The sequence below is a fragment of the Phodopus roborovskii genome, unplaced genomic scaffold, assembly GCF_943737965.1.
Source record: "Phodopus roborovskii unplaced genomic scaffold, PHOROB, whole genome shotgun sequence".
NCBI lineage: Eukaryota > Metazoa > Chordata > Mammalia > Rodentia > Cricetidae > Phodopus > Phodopus roborovskii.
The window spans coordinates 19,921,027-19,939,509 of NW_026126549.1; the positions used below are offsets into that span (position 1 = coordinate 19,921,027).

At 50.3% G+C, this 18,483-nt stretch overlaps 1 protein-coding gene across 2 annotated transcripts in view; it reads right to left on the reverse strand.

Moving 5' to 3' along the window:
- Positions 1 to 17,189, reverse strand: part of Synpo (synaptopodin) — a 34,470-nt gene extending 17,281 nt beyond the window's left edge. The window contains exon 1 of one of the 2 annotated variants that reach the window (XM_051201142.1): positions 16,761 to 17,189. In XM_051201142.1, coding sequence (XP_051057099.1) covers positions 16,761 to 17,142 — 382 coding nt within the window. In that variant the 5' untranslated portion in view covers positions 17,143 to 17,189. The remainder of the gene's footprint in view (positions 1 to 16,760) is intronic. The other variant, XM_051201143.1, reaches the window with a different exon arrangement.
- Positions 17,190 to 18,483: the final 1,294 nt, after the last annotated feature.

An 18,483-nucleotide genomic window follows, 5' to 3' on the forward strand; every position in this document is an offset into this window, starting at 1 on the left:
ACCAGAAGACTCAAGGTAGTCTGGCCCTATCCACCCTTATGGCCCAAAGCAAGATGGAGAGAAGAAGCCTTTGACAAAGGAAAGTGACAGCAGCCTTGCCTGGAGTCCAGTGTGCATGCAGTGAGCCGGGTATCATTTCACAGGAGCCCAGGAACTTTGAGGCTCTGCCCTGGGCTGCGTGCACTGTGGGATATGCCTTGGGCCTCTGGGTGGTTATATAACACACACCGCACAGTCCCACAGTCAGCCAGGACCCTCTGCCTCCTCCACTCTGCCATCTGTCTCTCTGCCGCTTCCTTCATATAGAAGAGGCTGCTGTGCAGCAGAAAAAGAAAAAAAAAAAAAAAAAAAAAAAAAATGAAGGCCAGCCCTGTGGTAAATTCCCCACATTCCTTCCTCTCAGAAAAATAAATAACCCGGGAGAAAAAAACACAGGAGGAATGATAATGACAGCACAAGCATGCTGGCACTTGGGCTACTCACTGGGGTAGACAGCATGGGAACCCAGCACTGCTTCGTGCCTTTCTTGAGACGGCGCCTGTTGCTGCCTCTCACAAAGGGTTTAAGACCAAACTGGGGCTCAGGCTTGCTCACAGCTGCCAGAGGTTCTGGATGTCCCCGCAGTGTGGTACCACAGGTAGTCACCACAGCAAACCTGTCAGGGGCCAGGTGCCCTTGTTCCTCAAGTAGCCGCCCACTCACCACATCCAGGCACGGGGTCTTCCTCATTTACGCAGAATCATTCTTTCAACATTTTACTTTATCCTCGTGAGCTCTAAGTATTCTTATCTCCATTCTAAAGACAAAGAAACCAAGGCTCTGAGATTTGAGGATTCCTCACAGCATTAGGCTAGGAGTCAGCTGTGGGTCTCCAGCACCTGCCTTACATTCCCATCCTGTCAGCTGGCGCCTCCTCCAGGTAGCCCACCCTTTTACCTACTGTGCAACAGGTCGCCCATCACCTACCCTGAGTAAGTCACTGTATCTCTGTCTCCGAGTCCCAACTTCCTCCTCAATAAAAACAAGGATAAGTAGCTAAGAGCAAATAAGTAGCAAATCCCAACACTCAAGAGGCAGAGGCAGGTGGATCTCTGTTGAGTTAGATGCCTACCAGAGCTACATATTGAGATCCTACCTCAATAAACAAACAAACAACAAAGACAGTGTACTTATCAGTCACCATTCAGTGAGTGACCTGCAGAGGTGGTTACAAGGTTTAAGGTCATGATCACTCCAGCCACGGCTACCTCCAGCCTTTACCACCTCTGGAGAACCTTGCAAGGCTGGGTGGGGCTCCTGGTCTCTCACCCCCTCTGCCTCTCTCTTCCCCACAGCCAGCCTCTTCTCACCAATTCCCAGGCCTAACTGTCCCCTGGACCCAACAGGAACCCTGCCAGAGAGGCCAAATGAGCCAATCCTGCCTTCCCATTTTTCTCAAACTACAAAAGGACATAGGAGGCCTGGACATTCGATTCTGGTGTCTGTACTGTTGCATTTGGGTGGCCTTGAGCTAACTCCTAAACCTCCTTGGACCTAGTTTACCCATCTCCTCAAAGCGGGGAGGATAGCACTGGGACCAATCCTTAACATCTTAATAGCTATGTAAGTTTCAAATGTGTCCCAGAAAACACACTGTAGCCTCGGGTATATCACATCTTAGAGAGAGGATAACCAGACAATTTCAAGAAAATAAGCATAAGAAGTACACACTCCCAAATTCAACCAATATTTATCACACAAACTAAGGGTAGGACACTGTTAACAGTCATAGAGAGAAATAGCACAAAAATATGCAAAGTTTAGTAAGGGAACAAGATAATGAATACACACGTAGGTCTGAGCCTGTGGAGGGGTGACTTGCAAAGTTAACTATGGCAATCAAGGTCATCTTCACAGAGAAAGCATTTCTGAGTGAGGCCATGGGAGGGGGGGTGTCTGAGGCATGGGCATTCAAGGAAAATGAGTGGCTTGGCAGAGGGACAGCTTGTGCTAAGGTCCTGAGGCAAGCTACATCACACCCAAACGAGTAAAGAGTCTTTTCCAGCAGCCTTCTACTTCCTTCTCTCTGGGATCTTGTTCTCCTTCCTTAAGGCAGCAGACACCAGCGGGTGGCAGCAACTCTCTCCTTTGCACACAGGCTCCCACACAGAGGCTCTGCCTGCTTCAAATCTGCATGACACACATCACAGCCCACCCAGGCATGCACATACTAAACAGACACGTGAGCGCCTGCAGGCATATACATGGCAGTACACTGTGCTCATGCAGTGGGCCAGCATGGGCACACTTGAAACAGGTACACACTTTGTGGGAGGGTATGTGTCCCTCCAGGCTACCCAGTCTCCAGGTATGGAGTTACCAACAGCTCTTGTCACAGGCACACGCGGCTGGAAAGGGACCAGTACTCCAATGGTATGCTTTCAAATCCACGACTCTGCACCTCTGTCAGAGCCTCTCTCTTCGGGGACACATTAAAATCTACCACATGGTACTTGAGTGTCCCAGGATGTCTCTAGACATTGTTCTAGAGAATGTCCCCCATTCCACCCCTACAACAGCTAAGCTCTGTAAAGTACCTGTGTGGCACTGAGTGTGTCGACAGCCACTGTCAGCATCATCAGCTGTTACCACAGATGCCCCAGCTCTTTCCTATACAGTGATCAGGGCAGCTGAGGAGTGGGAGGGAAAGGCCAGCCCCAGCATGAGGCCTCAGCAAGCTCCTTTCTTTCTCACCCAGATCAGATCAGAACTTGCAGGTGATCCCCATGCCAATTCCTGGGCTCCAGTCTGTACCTATGGGTCCACCTAAGGGACACTGGTAAACAGCCAGGTTAGTTGCTGGGCCTCAAGAGATCAACTCATAAGTTAAGTTCCTAGCTAGCAAACACATAGATGCCTAGACTTGATCTGAAATAAAACAAGACTCCTTAATATTAATTAAAAAGATATTCAACAATATGAATTTATTATGTGAGATGGGTGTAAGCAATGTTTACTGACAAGTACCTACACATAGTGCTGTGGGTGATAATGTCATTATGAAACCTAGTTGTTTTGTGTGCTAAGTAGAAAACTTAATGAAGAGGATATAGCTGCACACACAAAAATCTAAAGTGAGCATAAACCATCTAAGTCCTCGCAACACTTTGGTAATTTCCATGGCACTTTTCATCCCTCAGAAACACAGGCAGAACAGGGATTGTTACATCATTCTACAGACTAGGAAACTGAAGCAGAGACTGGGTGTAGTGGTATGTGCTTGTACCAATAGAATTTAGAAAGTAGAGGTAGGGTTGCCACAAATTTTAAGCCATCCAGGGCTACATAGCAAGAGACTGTCTAAGAAAAATTAAAAAGCATAAGGTAGGGAGGAAGACCCAGAGACGGCCATTCTACATCCCAGGATTTCAGAGCATGCAACCTTTGGCTTCCAGCCCAAGGCTTTGCCACCTCCAGCCTAATCCACTCATCATTTATAATTTGGTTTTAGCCACAGGGTAACTGGCCTTTATTCATGAAACTCTGACACATGTGACTTCAACAACTCAAGCTTCCCTAGCAATGGGACAACCTCAACCAGTTAATCTTCCAGCATGGTAGTTTCTCTCTCACTGGGCTGTATGAAGAGCCCCAACGCCCTCAAACTACTTGCTGGCATTTGATCTAAAACAATCATTTTGTCCTAACTAACCTAATCATGAGCTGTGATGACCGTTAGCAAGCCTCCCATCTGCTGAACCTCTGTAACAGTCTCCTAATTCCTACCCTGTTGGGTGGTTGCAAGGCTTGGTCACACACATGCAAAGTACCCATCAACAGGCTCGTGGCTCATGCACCGGCGATGGTGGTGTGTGGGCTCTGACTAACATGCTAACTTTTGGAAGCAGAGAGTCTTGTTTCATTTGTCAGTGTACATACACACTGGATATGTACAACTGCATATATGTCTTTTGTAACTCAGGCTGGCCTCAAACTTGCTATGTACTGGTGATGACTTTGAACTCCTTGTCCTCCTACAGCTACTTCCCAAGTGCTGGGATTATAGATGTGTACCACCACACCCAGGCTTATGTGGTACTGAGGACCGAACCCAGGGTTCAGGCATGCTTGGCTAGCATTCTACCCCCTGAGTCACATCCCAGGTTCATCACTGTATTTCACATTCCATTTACCAGCAAGAGCTTTACAGGCCAAAGTGGGGTGACAGGCCAGATGACAAAGCCTTCACCTCTGTGGCACCATGCAATCTCACTCAACTAGAGTAATTATTTGGGAATGGGATTTTCATGATGGCGAGGTCAGGGCTCTCTCTATTGGGATGCTTTCTGGAGCCCAGTGGGCTTTTCAGATCATGTACCTTCTTGGTGTGGGTTCACTAAAATAGTTTGCCAAGCTTGGACCCTAGGAAACCACTTTCCTCTCTACCTGGTGCCAAGCACTTTCTCACCTCAGGGCTAAATAGTAGACGCACTTGTCACAACAGTGGCGAAGGCCAGGCTGTAAAGGCCTTGTCCTGGGAGCCCTGTTGACGAAGAGGCATAAATAATGTACCAGTATGTTCTCTCCTCCCCACTGCTAAGAATAGTACCAGCTACCCTTCCAGGGATCCCAAAGTGAAGAGGAGGACAGGACACCAAATGAAAGCAGTGGCCTGCCAACTACTCTCCTTGTTAGCCCACATTTCTAGACTCTCAAGACAGGAGACCCCAGAGAATTGAGGATGCTTAGAGGCCAGTGGCCAAGTTCTTAAGGAGTAAAAGTGAGGCCTGGCAAGACTATATGTAAAACCTTGGGGAGGGAGGAAGCATCTATGGACTTGAACTCTTTCCACATTTGAAAATGCCTGGCCTAGAACAGTTCTCATGCTCTGGAGCACAGGGGAATGGTGCAGGGCACTTGTTAGACTACATGCTGTAATGGGGGGGGGGGTGGCTGCAGGGTACGAGGCATGAAAACCTGCATTTCCAGTAATGCTGCCACTGCAACCACGTGGCCCCATTTTGAGAGCAGAAAAAAAAAAAAAAAAGAAAAACCTACCCTCTAGGACACTGTTTGGGAAACCGAGTCCAAATAAAAGGCTTCCACAGAGTGCAAGCAACTGAACTGCCACACCCAGGGTTTTGGCCTCAGGGGACTCTGAGCTGCCTTCTCAAGGACATACTCTGACCTGAGGCTGCTGGACCACCATACCCTGCTCAGAGCAGTGCACACAAGCACAATGATCCAGGCAGAGAGGGGCGGCTCCAGATGCTCTGCGAGCAGCCATCTATGAAGTAGCTGAGTATGGGGCCCACTGACAGCACCTATCACAAGAAAGGGGATGCAGGCAGCCTTTGGCACAGCTCCAGAGACTTCTCCTTCCTAGTGTCCCCTCAAGTCTCTTTGGGGCTCCAGTCCGGGATGACTATCTCCATTGCCCCGTGAGGCATGTCTCTTTGGGATGGCTCATCCTCCTAACACTCCAGCCCCGCTGGCCTTCCTCTAAAGGCTCATCAGAGTTGCGGAGATGTGAGGAACCTTTTCTCACCTCAGGGCCTTGGCCTAGCTGTATTCACTGCCTTGAGCCCCCTTCTGCCCTTCAGACCACACTTTTCCTTCTTTGGGGTGCTTGCAGGTGGTAAGATTCTCTACCCTGGGAGTGACACATCACCATGGCATCCTCAGAATATTCTCCCGACTCATCAGATTCCACCACTGTTTGTTTTAATATCAGTCCGCTCCACCCTAACGGGGCAGAGACATTGGCTATGACCTCCCGAGCCTGGGCTGCAGCTGGGGTCAGACAAACATTTGCGGACCAGGAGAAAAGAACAGAGGAGTGACCTGTTTGCACCTCATTTTGCAAAGCCTTCACCTCCCTGTGAATCTCACTCAACCAGAGAAACTGTTAAGAACAGTCTTTTCAAGATAAATTGGGGGTGAGACCTTGCCCCGTGGCCCCGCTACTCTCTGAGGCGGGCCCAGTGGCCTATACAGGCCATGCCACATCTTGGCGTGGAGTCCCTAGCACTGTTTACCAGGTTTTGGTGGGAGAAGGAACCTGGGTAAGACTTCTAAAGTTGTAAAGAAAGCATGTTCACTAATCCCATTCCTCTGTCATTGCTTAATGCCCAGAGAGGGATGGGGTCTCACTCAAGGCCACACAACCAGTGCATGGCAGCACCAGACACCCTTGGCACAGCTAGAAGCCACCAGCTGAGCTTCAGGCCCACCCAAGCTCCATGAGAGCGCCATCTGCCGGATGCTAGGAGGAGTGCAGGAGGGGAGAGAGTAGCAGTGGCTGAGCGCCTGTGGATTCAGGCGCGGAGCCAAGGGTTGGTGGATGGGACTCTCAGCAGGAGGCCTGAGAAGAGCCCAGCAGCTGGGTCCCTGGAAGGCAAATGGCCAGAGGCTGGTGGTGGCATGTCTGGCCCCATGCACATGACGGTCTATTTTTTAATCAGTCCCCTCCCCACCCCACCCCCAATCCCATGTATGCTCTCAAAGGGCCCTGTGTCCTGTCTCTCCATGGCACCCAAAAGGATACAAGAGTCCAAGAATGAGGAGTGTCCAACTGTCTGGGAGGTGGGGACCAGTCTCTGGACTCTGACTGCAGTTTCCCTGTCTGTACAGAGCTGGGCCATGTCAGACTGCACGGGTGGTTACAGCTCAAGCACTGACATCCTTGCAAGCTCTTCAGTGTCAACCACACTCACTCTGGCAGGGCTACCCCTGCCTGCCCATTGTACCCACGGTGCACATTTAGACATCCTTTACCTACCCACAAGGAAGAAGGGCAGGAAAGAAAGAAGAAGGAGGTGTCTCATATGCCAATGTCAGAGGCTTGGGCCCCCAATCCCAGGAGGCTCCTCTTGCCAGGGCCTGAGGGTTAGAGATAATGAAAATCAGGAAACACTCTGTGATCTGGAGAAGGTGGCTTGGCCTCTCTGGACTGTTTTATGCAGTAGTAAAGCTTGAGGTCAGTCTTTGAAGCTCACTGAATTAGCCACTCTGTGCCTCAGGTTCCCATTCATAAAACAGCAAGACTGATCTGGAACACAGTTACTGGAATACAGTAACAAACAAACAAACAAACAAAAAAACACTTTTCAAAAATTGTTTTTTATTTATGGAGCATGTTGGTTCCAAGAGATCTTATTCAGGACTGGACACAAGGGTCTCAACTGTCCTAACCACGGTCTCGTCTAACTGTTCCTTCCTTACTCCAGGTCAGTGCTCTTGGGATCTACAAAGTAGTTCCCTCCCATCTTCCTGTTCATTCCTTACAGCTGAAACCTGAGGCCTGAAGAAAGCAAAGGGCTGCTCAAGACTAGTCTATGAGCTAACCCTGAAGCTCAGTCTAGGCCCTATCCATTATGCTGGCTCATCCTGTCACCTCCAAAACACCCTGGCCAAACATCAAGAAGAAATTTACATGGAGATATGAGGAGCCTTGGGCAAGAGGCCATTTTCTCAAGGGTTTGCTATTTTAATGGAGACCAAAACACTGGATACTATTAATAAGTAGTAGCTCATTTTTTAAATATTCATCATCAACTCACTCCATTTTCATAATACTACAAGGCCTAGTATTGTCTCTGTCTGATAGATGAGGAAACAAGAGTCCAGAGGGGTTACATAATGTACTTATAAACTCTCAGGCAGTCAGGAATGAAACCCCAAAGTTTGACCACACATTCATGTGCCAGCCATTCGGGGAGCAGGTGACACAGAGATAGAGTGTGGCATCCAGGGACATGGACAGGGCAGGGCAGGGCAGGGCAGGGTCAGCACAGACCCACAGTGGGCTGCCTTACTGAGTGGAAAAGATGAACCCAGGGTGATGGAATGTCAGCATCAGCCAGTCGGTGAAGAGTTCATTCCAGAGAAAGGGCTTTGGGTAAGCCTCTGGAATCACAAGGCCTGGGGGCTGTGTCATGCAGACTCCTCCTCCGGTCACCCTGAGTAATAACTGAGCCCCAGTGTCCAAGGATAGTTCACAAAGGACTCTATACACACACTGACCTAACTCACAGAGCCTCCCCAGTGGCAGATCAAGCCCTCCCTCCAGCTAGCCTGCATTTTAAAGCCCCCCCAAGGGGCGGGAGGGGGGGGACTTACAACCTGCAGCCAGTACACACCACCCACACCCAGCTGTGAGGATAAACCACTCGCCATCCTCTGCAGTACCCTCCCAGACCCAGACCAGTACCTTCGAAGACTCTGGGTCCTCTTCTAGACATGCTTCCTCCAAGAAGCCCTGAACACCCTTCAAATACCAGTCAGACCTCCATGCCACAATGGCCCTTGATAAGCCCTCCCTGCCCACAAAGGAGCCCCTCTGCTTGCTCTCCATCTCAACAGTGGGCTTCTTTCCATACCCTCCCACCCCTCTGAAATTACCTTGCTGACTTACTCATTCCTTTTTTTCTTGTCTTAGTCTCTCAATTAAAATGAAAGTGTCCATGGTGAGATGGTCCATCAGATAAAGACACTTGTCACCAAGCCTAATGATCCGAGTACAATCAATCCCTGGGACCCACATGGTGGAAGGAGAGAACCAGCTTCTACTGATCTCCATACACATACCATGTGTATGCCCCCCCCCCACACATATAAGTAAAGAAATGTAATTTTAAAATTTTAGACAAAGCTTCTAGCTTCTAACCAGGTAAGGTGGCATATATCTATTGTAATCTCAGCACTCAGAAGATGGGAAGAGACTGTTCATGAGTTCAGTGTCAGTCTGAGCAAAAAGCAAGTTCCAAAACAGCATGAGATACATAGTGAGACTCTGTCTCACAAACCAAAACAAAAAGCCCAACCCTATGTGTGTATGTACATGTATGTATACTGTATGTATGTATGTATGTACAAATACAAATATATAGCAAGCCCTCTGAAGGCAGAATCTGACTGGCCTGTTTTCTACTATAACCTAGTTCCTAAGCACCCTTCCCCCCACCCATTGCTAGCCAGGGCTACTGAGGTCCCAGGAAGGCAAGGGATTTAACCAAGGTCACTTGGCAAGCCAGCAGGCAAGAGAGGTCAGCCTGGTACTATCGTTGGGGCACTCAGCCTGGCTCCCATCTCTCCCTGCTGACCTCCCCTGGCCTGTTTCGATCCTGCTTCCTCATCACAATGGGACAGAGTTGGAAAGTCTTTGACAACAGTGCCCACTCTACTTAGAGCCCATGGTATCCTGATCTGGGCAGTCCTGACTGCTTCCCCGCAGTCCCTCCCTTCCTGGCATCAAATGCTCCTATGAGCTCATGTCTGGAAGCCTAGAAACTGCCCTGAAGGAAAAGGTGCCTCCCAGGCCAGGCCCCTGGGCTGGAGGTGTGTTCAGCCTTGTGGGAAGGCAGCCTAAGTAGGTAGGGAACTGCAGAATATAAACTTCTCACCTAAGCAGGCCTCTGGGTATTAGCTCTGAAGACCATAGGGAAAGACACACAGAAAGGTCCCCTGTGTTTCTTGCCTTCCTCCTGATGCCCTAGGGTGCTGTGCCCCTCCCATTTATTAAAGGGCTCTGCTGCCTTCTACATTCAGAAATGCCCTGACAAACTCTTCCCCTCCCTGGCCTCCACCTCCCTAACTCAGAAGATGGAGATGCATTGATCAGTCCATTAAAAGGAGCCCGCAGGCTTGGTTCATTGTGATAAGAAGGCGGGAGCAAAGCTGGCTAGCCAGAAACCAGGCACAACCAAAATAAAATAAAATAAAATATGTCTACCTTACCTTCCAGACAGTGTAGAAGGACAACAGCTGGCAAGGGAGGAAAGAGTTAAATAAAGGTCTTGATCCCCCCCACACACACTGTGCAAATACTGACTCAGTGGCAACTTAGTTTAAAGGGGTACAGGAGATAGGGTGTGGCTTGCAAAGTGGGGGCAGGCTAAAAATTGGTGCCTGAAAGCCTTGGTGGCCCGGAAGCAAATATTTGCTGTTAGTTCTTCCAGCTTCAAATGTGGAAAAAAAAAGCAGGTCAGCTCCAGACAGGGATTTCTGTCTCCCACTGAGGGACAGTCATCAGCTTTACTTTATGCCTCTGACCCCCAACCCACCCCAACACACACATACATGGCTAGGGGCCAGGTCTGGGTCAGTGACAGGGCAGGCTGACTGCAGGCAAGGCACCCCACTGTACCCTGATGACAAGCATCAGATTTCATCCTCCACTTTCCAAAGCAACTAGGGTGGGACAGCCCGACTGTCCCTAGGGCCAACATCATACTTGGCTTTGTAATGCAGCCCCCTCAGGGTCCACCTCCCTACCTCTCTGGGCTCTAGTGAAGGGAGGGGCATGCCTAAAATACTACAAGGCCTTTTACTGCAGGGCCCCCTACCACTCCGGGGTGGGTAGGGAGGGATAGGATACAGGCCACCTGAGGCTTCTCACTCAGCTGTTACCCAACTTGTGAAAACCCAGATGTGGAGGGGTCGGTATCCCCATCTAAAATTAGGCTCAGAACTTGGGGTTGAGGGAGAACGAGAAGGTTTTTCCCCTAGATTCCTCTGAGGTCTTTCCAAGGCCCTAGGCGTGACCTTCCCCCCTCTCCTCATTCCTTAGTGTAGTGTCAGAAAGGGCCGGCTCCTTTCTGACAATTAAGCAAAAGGGAGAGCAGTATGCCCCGTGCTGTGAGACTGGGATAAGGAAGGCCCAGAAGTCCCTAGGGGAACTTCATGAAGGTCTTGATTTCCCCAGGTGGGATTGGGTCCTGGAACTCCCAGCTGTGTAGCGGTGTGGCTACCCTGCGCACCGCACTACTGCAGCTCCCTCTGCCCCGCCGCTCCGCCCGCGGGAAGTGGAGGTGCCCGCCGGCACAGTGAGTCCTGCTGCCCCCGCAGGCGCTCTCATCTGTTCACCCGCAGGCGCCTGGGTCTTGCAGCCGGATTTCCCGGAGCGGGCAGGGGCTCAGAGCTAGAGCTGGTGCCCATTGTTGAGCCTGGGGGCAGCATGCCCCCCTCAGGGACAGGCTTTCGGAGAGGGACACACAGTTGAAGCTCACACAGCCAGGGAAAATAGAGCCCCGGGACAGGGCGTCCTCCGGTTTACGAGCTGCTGGAGAGCCTTGAAATATCTCCAGCCTGCACTGCATAGATGGGGAAACTGAGGCTCCGTGTAGAAGCAACTTGGCAAAGCTCACCCTGAATGCAGGGACTGGAGCCCAGATGTGTACCTCCTCCAGGGGAGGTACGAGCAACTGCGCAGGTGGCAAGGGCGAGGCTCACTGGGCGCCTCGCCAGCCCCGAGCCCCCCCACTCACCTCCAGCAGCGGTGCGCGGTCCCTGAGCTCCCGGGCGCCGCCGCCTTGGCTCACCTGGTTACGTCCATGCGTGAGCCCCGCCCCGAGATCCCCGCACCCCGCCCAGCAGCGGCGCCCGCTCAGCGCCCGAAGCAAGGTCCTGGCCGCTGGAGGCAGAAAGGGACCCGAGCAGGAGCCGCGGGCTCTGGGCGGGCGCTGCTCTCCTGCTGTGCGCTCCCCCGGGCCCTAGCGCCGCCCCTCCGCGCCCCGCCCAGCCCCCAGGGTATGACACCCCCTTCCCCCTTTGACAGAAGCCTCATCTCCAGGCGGATCCTGCTCTCTCCTCGCGTCCTCACTAGACATCTCACTTTCAGCTGCCCCTGTCCCTCCGTTTCCTCATCTTACTGTGTGTTTCTGTGGACCTGTAGTTCTGCCCTTAAATTCTTTTTCATTCGCTTTCTCCATGCCTCGCCATCTCTTTGCCCCTTTCTCTTTCCCTCCACCTATTACCCTCCTTTAAAAATCTGTCTTTGAGATTCTGTCCCCCCAAGTGAGAACCACAACACCCCTACCCCAGTTATCTCAGCCCAGTAACTATCTTCTTTGGTAGGGTTTAAGCAAAGAGGCTGAGGAGGGCTGTCGTCAGCATGTTGTCTTCCCTTGAATTAATTAGCTATCAGCAACAAGGGCAGAGATGCTGTGTGTCTTTGACTCCCCAACTTTTGCAGAATGCCCTTTAGGCTGAGCTCAGCAGAAGCCATGGCAATTGTCACTGTGCTTCAGTGGGAGCATCACATTCCAGTGTAGATCCCACGTCGGTGGACTTGGAAACTGGTTAATAAGCACCTTCATATCCCTAGCAATTCGGAAGGAAGACCACACTGGTTGATCACTCCTTCAGCCAGAGAGGCTCCTGCGTCACTTGTCTCCAAGAATTGTTTAGGTTTCTGATAAAAGAACTTAGAAATATGTTGATATACACCCACCAGACCCAAGGTCCTCTAAAACACAGACGGAGAAAGATGTTCAGGTTTTAGACCATCCCTGTCCCCAGTGGGTAGGCTCTGAGTGCACCAGGTCAGGTGACGTAGGAGGCAAATCCATTCTGGCCCCTTCCACCCCTCTGTGTAGCTTTGTGGGCTTCAGGGCATTTCCCAGGCCTGTGTCCTGTTGTGTTGGGTGGGGGACAAGAAGATATCCTGGTGATGGTACCAGGCAAGAGATTGCTTTCTCCTAGTATATTCAATAGGGAGGTAACTGCAGCCCAGCCTGTAGAAATCCAGGAAACAGTGCGTGGGTGAGAGGGAGAGGGAGGGGGGAGAGAGAGAGGGAGGGAAAGAGAGAGGGAGAGGGAGGGAGAGAGAGAGAGAGGCTAGGATTACTGTGTGGGTGGCTGTGAAAGAGAAAGAGATGCGAAAGTGTCTCCATCTGCCTGTGGGTGTGTGACAGTGGATATGCAGGAGTGGCTGTGCCTGGAGGACAGGCCATGAGTGGTGAGCAAAGGCAAGAGAGAAAAGAACATGGTTTAACTCTAGTCTCCAGGAAACTGTACTTGTGTGAGAACACTTACATGTGTCTGCATGAGCTGAAGTGGGATAGAAGCTATACAAACGAACCTGAGACACTTGTCCACATGTGCTATGATAAGATGGATGATGGGTTGCTTGGGGGTATATGTGCCAGTGTTTGCCCAGTGCACATATATGTGCCAGGGTTTGATGGCATTCACACATGTATAAAGTTAAAAGGTTAGCCCGGAGTTGGTGGCACCCGCCTTTAATCCCAGCACTCAGGAGGCAGGTGGATCTCTGGGAGTTCAAGGCCAGCCTGATATACAGAGTTCCAGGACAGGCTCCAAAGAAATACAGAGAAACCCTGTCTCAAAAAAAAAAAAAAAAAAAAAAAAAAAAAAGTAAACTTAAAAGGTCATATATAGAAGAATGTTTGTCCGAGAATGTGGCATGTCTAAATCATGGTGTACACATGTGTTTATGGACGTATGTGGTATGTATGTCTGATCAAACAGCACAGGAAGGTATATATGAACCTGTGAGCAGTGCTCTTCACTGTCACCTTCCCGTTGAAGTCACCAGGATGTGAAGTTCCCTGCCCAGCCTCCTGTGCCATCTATTCTTTCCCAGAAGCCTAAGGGGCAGGGGCCTTGACCTTGACCAGACTCTCTGTCTAATCAAATAGATGTAGTTCATTTTCCTCTGCTTCATCAAGATGGATGTGGCCAGGGCAGACTTACTATGTGTACAGTCTTTACCCATACCCCTATCCTCCTACTCTTCTGAGGCTCACGGCAGTGTCTAACACCGCAAAGGCCCCAGAATCCTCTAGACAACCCTCACCATCAAATGGCCACTGGCAAAGGAAAGTTGGGTCAGCAGTGGCTTACAGGTCTCCCTGTTACAGCTGAAGAAGAGGGGTGTGGCTTGGCTGGGTCTCCCACCCACTCTCAGAGCCTGAACAACCATTTTCCAGCCCTAGGTGGGTGGAAGAACACAGCCTGCTTCCTTGTCTCCATGGAAACAAGGCAGCAGAAAGAGTATTTAGAAGCATGGGCCCAAGACCTCTCAGGGTTCAAATCTCAACTCCTCCACCTACAGGCCATTGGATTGCAATTTTAACACAGCTCTTAAAATTCTGTGTGTGCCTAGTTTCCTCATCTGTAAGGTAGAGACAAGAAAAGGACAAACTGGGTATGGAAGGCACACCTGGAATCCCAGCAGTGGCGAGATGGCAGCTCAAGGTCTGCACAAGGTTCCTTAGCAAATTTCAGGCCAGCAAGGCAACATAGTAAGTCTGTCTAAAAATAAAAAGAAAAGAAGATGGAGAGGAGGAGGAGGCGGCGGCGGCAGTGGCAAGACTGAACTCCCTAAGGCTATTCAGAGGATGCAATGAACTCGTCTGTATAAAACATTCAACACGGAGCCTAGCATCTGAAAACAGAAGCAGTCTGGGTTTCAGCCTTTGATTTTGCTACCAATCTACTGGGTGACTTTGCACACTTGTCGTTTTCTGCGTCTGTCCTTCTGTCTCTATCGGCATAGCAGACTCCACCCTCTCTGCCAGGTCCAGTCAGCTGACTGAGAAGAGGACTGTGGAGAAGATGGCTACAGAGCAGAGCTCTTTCTTGGTGAACTGTGAACCACCTAGTGCTTGGCAGAGGCCTGATCATATTCCTATATCAGACTTCTCTCAGCCACTGCTGACACGGACCTTGAACTTGAGGCTGCAGTCCCTTCTTGCCTGCCAAAGGTCCCGTTCTGCCCAGCTCGGCTGGTACCAGCATCCACTGATTCCCCAAATCAAGGTCTGTAAGGTGCCCCAGGCAGAAGATGAATGACTTGGACCTCAGGCTGCCAGGCAGCACTCCAGAAAGTCAGGTTTAATAGCGGAAGGATGGGTGTGATTGTCTGAAGATGCTTATGATCCTCTCTGTAATGAGAGGAAGCTTGGAGAGGAAGCCCTAAGCTGCTAATAACCTGGCAGCTCCCCAGACTTCTTCCCTCTGGCTCTCCAGGCAGAGGGAAGAGACCTGTCACTCCCCATCCCAGGGAGAAGAAAAGCCATTGAGACTTAGATCTAAGACCACCCAGATTTCCACTCCTCAGCAAGACCCAGCTTCCTCTGAGAAGTCTTACTGCTCCCTTCTCTCCTCCTGGGGCCGCTTCTGCCCCTCTGTCCCTAGAATTCTCAACCAACTGGGTGGACAGGAAAGAGACAAATGAATTGGGCTGTTCAAGAAAAGGACCCAGAGAGTCTCAGGGCTGACAGTGACTGTGTACTTTGGACAGGTGACTTGATCTCTGAGTCTCCATTGTCTCACCCGCCCTTCTTTGGAAAGCTACAGTAAGACAGAGAGTCAAAAGACCCACAGGCTGTAAGATGCCGCCAAGGTAATTAAAGGTGATCTTTTCTCCTCTCTAGCCCACCTATAGTTGCTACCCTTCCAGGGTATCTGCAAAAAGTACAATTTCAGAATATGATCCTAGCTAATAATACAAGGCCCATAGTCAAACAACCATGGCTGAACATGCTAGTCACCTCCTGGACAAGTCACTTATATTCCTGAGCCTCTATCTTTCATCTGTGTAATGGGCTCTGCTGTGAGATTGCAGGAAGCCATACACAGACCCTGTTCCCACAGCTCAACCACCAGCAGCTAGGCCGTCCAGCCAGCAAGGATCATTTCCGTTTCACTTTACACAGCTACCTAGAGCATTGTAAATTTTCGAAAACAGCCACAGCTAAGACCATGGCGCCCTTTCAATGGCTCCCACTTTTATTCTATTTTCACAGATGAAAAGAAAAAACAAAAAAAAAAAATGAGCTCACCAAAGGGACTTGCTAGGACTTGACTACTGAGCACTGGCCTGATAACCCATCATCCTGCCTCCTGACCCAGCTGTGGCCCTGGGGAAAGGGAGCGAGCAAGTCACAATGCTCCTCAGGTACCTGAGGACCCATATTCAGGCTGACTCTGGGATGCTCTTCCCCGTTTAGAGGTGCTGAAGGCCCTCACTGCTCCTGCCCAGCTCTCTGCATATCTCATGCCTCAGCAGGGCCTGTGACCAAGGATGATCAGAGCCTGGAGAGAATTATTGCAGAGAGCAGAGTGGGTGAGAAGGCTGGTGAAGTGCCAGCTCTGGCATCAGCAACGCCTGCAGAGAAATGAAGTGTTCCTTCACTCTCTTGACGCACAAGCCCTCCCAGGACTGTCCCACACACACTCTGCACCCTGGGGACTTGCTGGCAGCAGCTCTCCTGCCTGGGCAGATGGTGGCTCAGCTCAGGGCCAGCCCCACCCCCAGTGTGAACCACTGTAGCATTGCCATTGCAGCTGGGGTGACTCAGAGTAATCTACTGTGCCTCAGCAGACCCCAGCTCTCACTGTCTGGCCCCAGGAGAAACCAATCTTCCTCCCTCCACTAGCTGTCATTGGATCTTGCTGCAATCCAGGTGACAAGGCTTCTGCCTTTGCCATTCATCTCTGACAGATGGAGAACCAAGGCCTGAGTGAGGACTCTTTGCCTAGCTCAGTCATCAATATGCTGAGGGACCCAGGCCAGGCCAGCACTCTCCCACTTTTGAGTCTCAGTTTCCCCATAGAGGTCGGCTTACATGAAAGGCTTCTGCGAGGCAATGACCACTCTCTGTCTGAGTGTCTGTTTGTCTAGAGCTGCCACTGAGCTCTGTAGGTTTAATGAGGGGGCTCTGCCCAGTTCAGGTGCTAGGGACTTCCAAGTCACTCACTACCAATAATGGTTAAAGGGCAAGTGGGAGGGGGAGTGGTTTTTTTTTTTTTTTTTTTTTTTCAACCAAGTGAGATAAGGGCTTTCTACTTGACAAACAGCTGGAACTGCACACACTACCTAGGTGCCCACCTCCCACAGCTGCAGATCTGGACATGCTGGAAGACTTGTAGTCATTGTTAAATAAACATCCTAGGAAAACATGCTTTAAAAGTCCCTGGTTGAGACCTTGTGGAATTTTCTATGACCCTAGGGAGAAGGAATACAAACTTACCTGGTTTTTGGGTCACTCTGGGCCCAGGGCTGGGGCTGCCACCTGCTGTCATCACTTTCCGGGCCTGTACCACATCCCAGTCATGGCTGGCTCTGTCGTTGTGCTGGAACCCACCTCGAGCCTCCCTGGAACAGCTGGATGGCTGGATTATGCCTGAGGCTCTGGATAGCTGTGGTGTCCCATGGTTGGCTCTGCTTCTGCTGGCCACCTCTTCTTCCAGGTCCCCAAGCCTCGCCTCTCCCAGCAGCCCATCTTCACTGCTGCTCTCTTCAGCTTCCAGAGCCAGGCACCTGTAGCTCCCATCCGGAATCTCAAAGGTGCAAGGGGCAGGCCTCCCCTCACCGGGTCCAAGGGGTGGGGGTGGGAAGTGAGGGCCCAGCATTATGGTCCTCTCCTCACTAGTGCAAAGCAGTAGCCTGCTGGCACAGGGTATTGTGACTCCTTAGGTGCTCAGCAGATTCACCTTCTTCTGCAGCTGCACAGGGCTGCAGTGAGGTCTGGAGGAGCGATGAGACAAGACCTTTCCTGGCAGGGTGAAGATGTGGTCCTCCAACACTTCTCCTCACCTCCTGAGCTCCGCTCCGTAGGGCCTTTTAGAGCGATCTATCGGTACAGGAAGAAAAGGTACCACATGTCAGAGAGCTCACTGTGTGTTCTGAATGGAATCACTGAGACCTGTCCACCCCTGGGTAGCCTCAAGAGCTGCTGGGATCTGGGGTACGGTTCTCACTCCTCAACAGGGAAGTGTTCCCAGAGGTCCAGTCTTGCAGCATGCTATTCATGCCCTATCCTTAGGCTACCTGATGCTTAGTGTTTCCCTTCAATCCACTTTAAGTCACATAACTTCTATTACTTTAGACTTATCTTGAGCAATAATTGCAGGAAAACCACAAGCACGTTGTGCCAAGTCATCCCCTTCCCCGTGCAAGTTAAATAAATATCTAGTTATTTTAAAACACTCAAGAGTGCCATGTAAAAAGAATTCTTTCGCGTCCCACCAAAGGTACACACGCCACAAGAATCACAGGGACAGTGGGGTGGGGTACACAACTAGGGTACACAGCTGGTTATAAGAGCCAACACAATGGAGTACTGACACGTGCCCAGACTTTGAGTCTCTCTTCCCCATTTGTAAGGTGGATATTGTAATCTAACTTGAACTCCCCAAAATCTGAAAACCCCAAACCCAAAACTTTCTAAATCCCATCGTATAGCCACCAGTTCAAATCTCATCACCGGACTTGGGGGCTAAGTCACAGTAAACATAAGTCTCGGTTTTAAAAAAAAAAAGGAAAGCATCATGTAAAATGGCCTTCAGGCTGGATATAAGATAATGTATGAAACAGAAATTAAACTTAATTTTAGATTTGGCTTCTCATCCCCAAAGCTATCTCATTATGCATATGCAAATTTTCCAAAAATTTTTTTTAAAAATCTAAAATCTGGAACACTTCTGGTCCCAAGCACTTTGGATGAGGGATCAACTCCAATTTAGTTGTGCAAAGGGTTCTGTGAAAAAATGGGTCAGGTGGTGGTGGCACAAGCCTTTATTCCAGCACTTGGGAGGCAAAGGCAGTTGGTTCCCTATGAGTTCAAGACCAACCTGGTCTACAGAGCAAGTTCCAGGACAGGCTCCAGGACAACTACAGAGAAACCCTGTTTCAAAAAACAAAAAACAAATAAAAATAAATTAAAAAATAAATGGATGCAGAGCGTTGAGCAC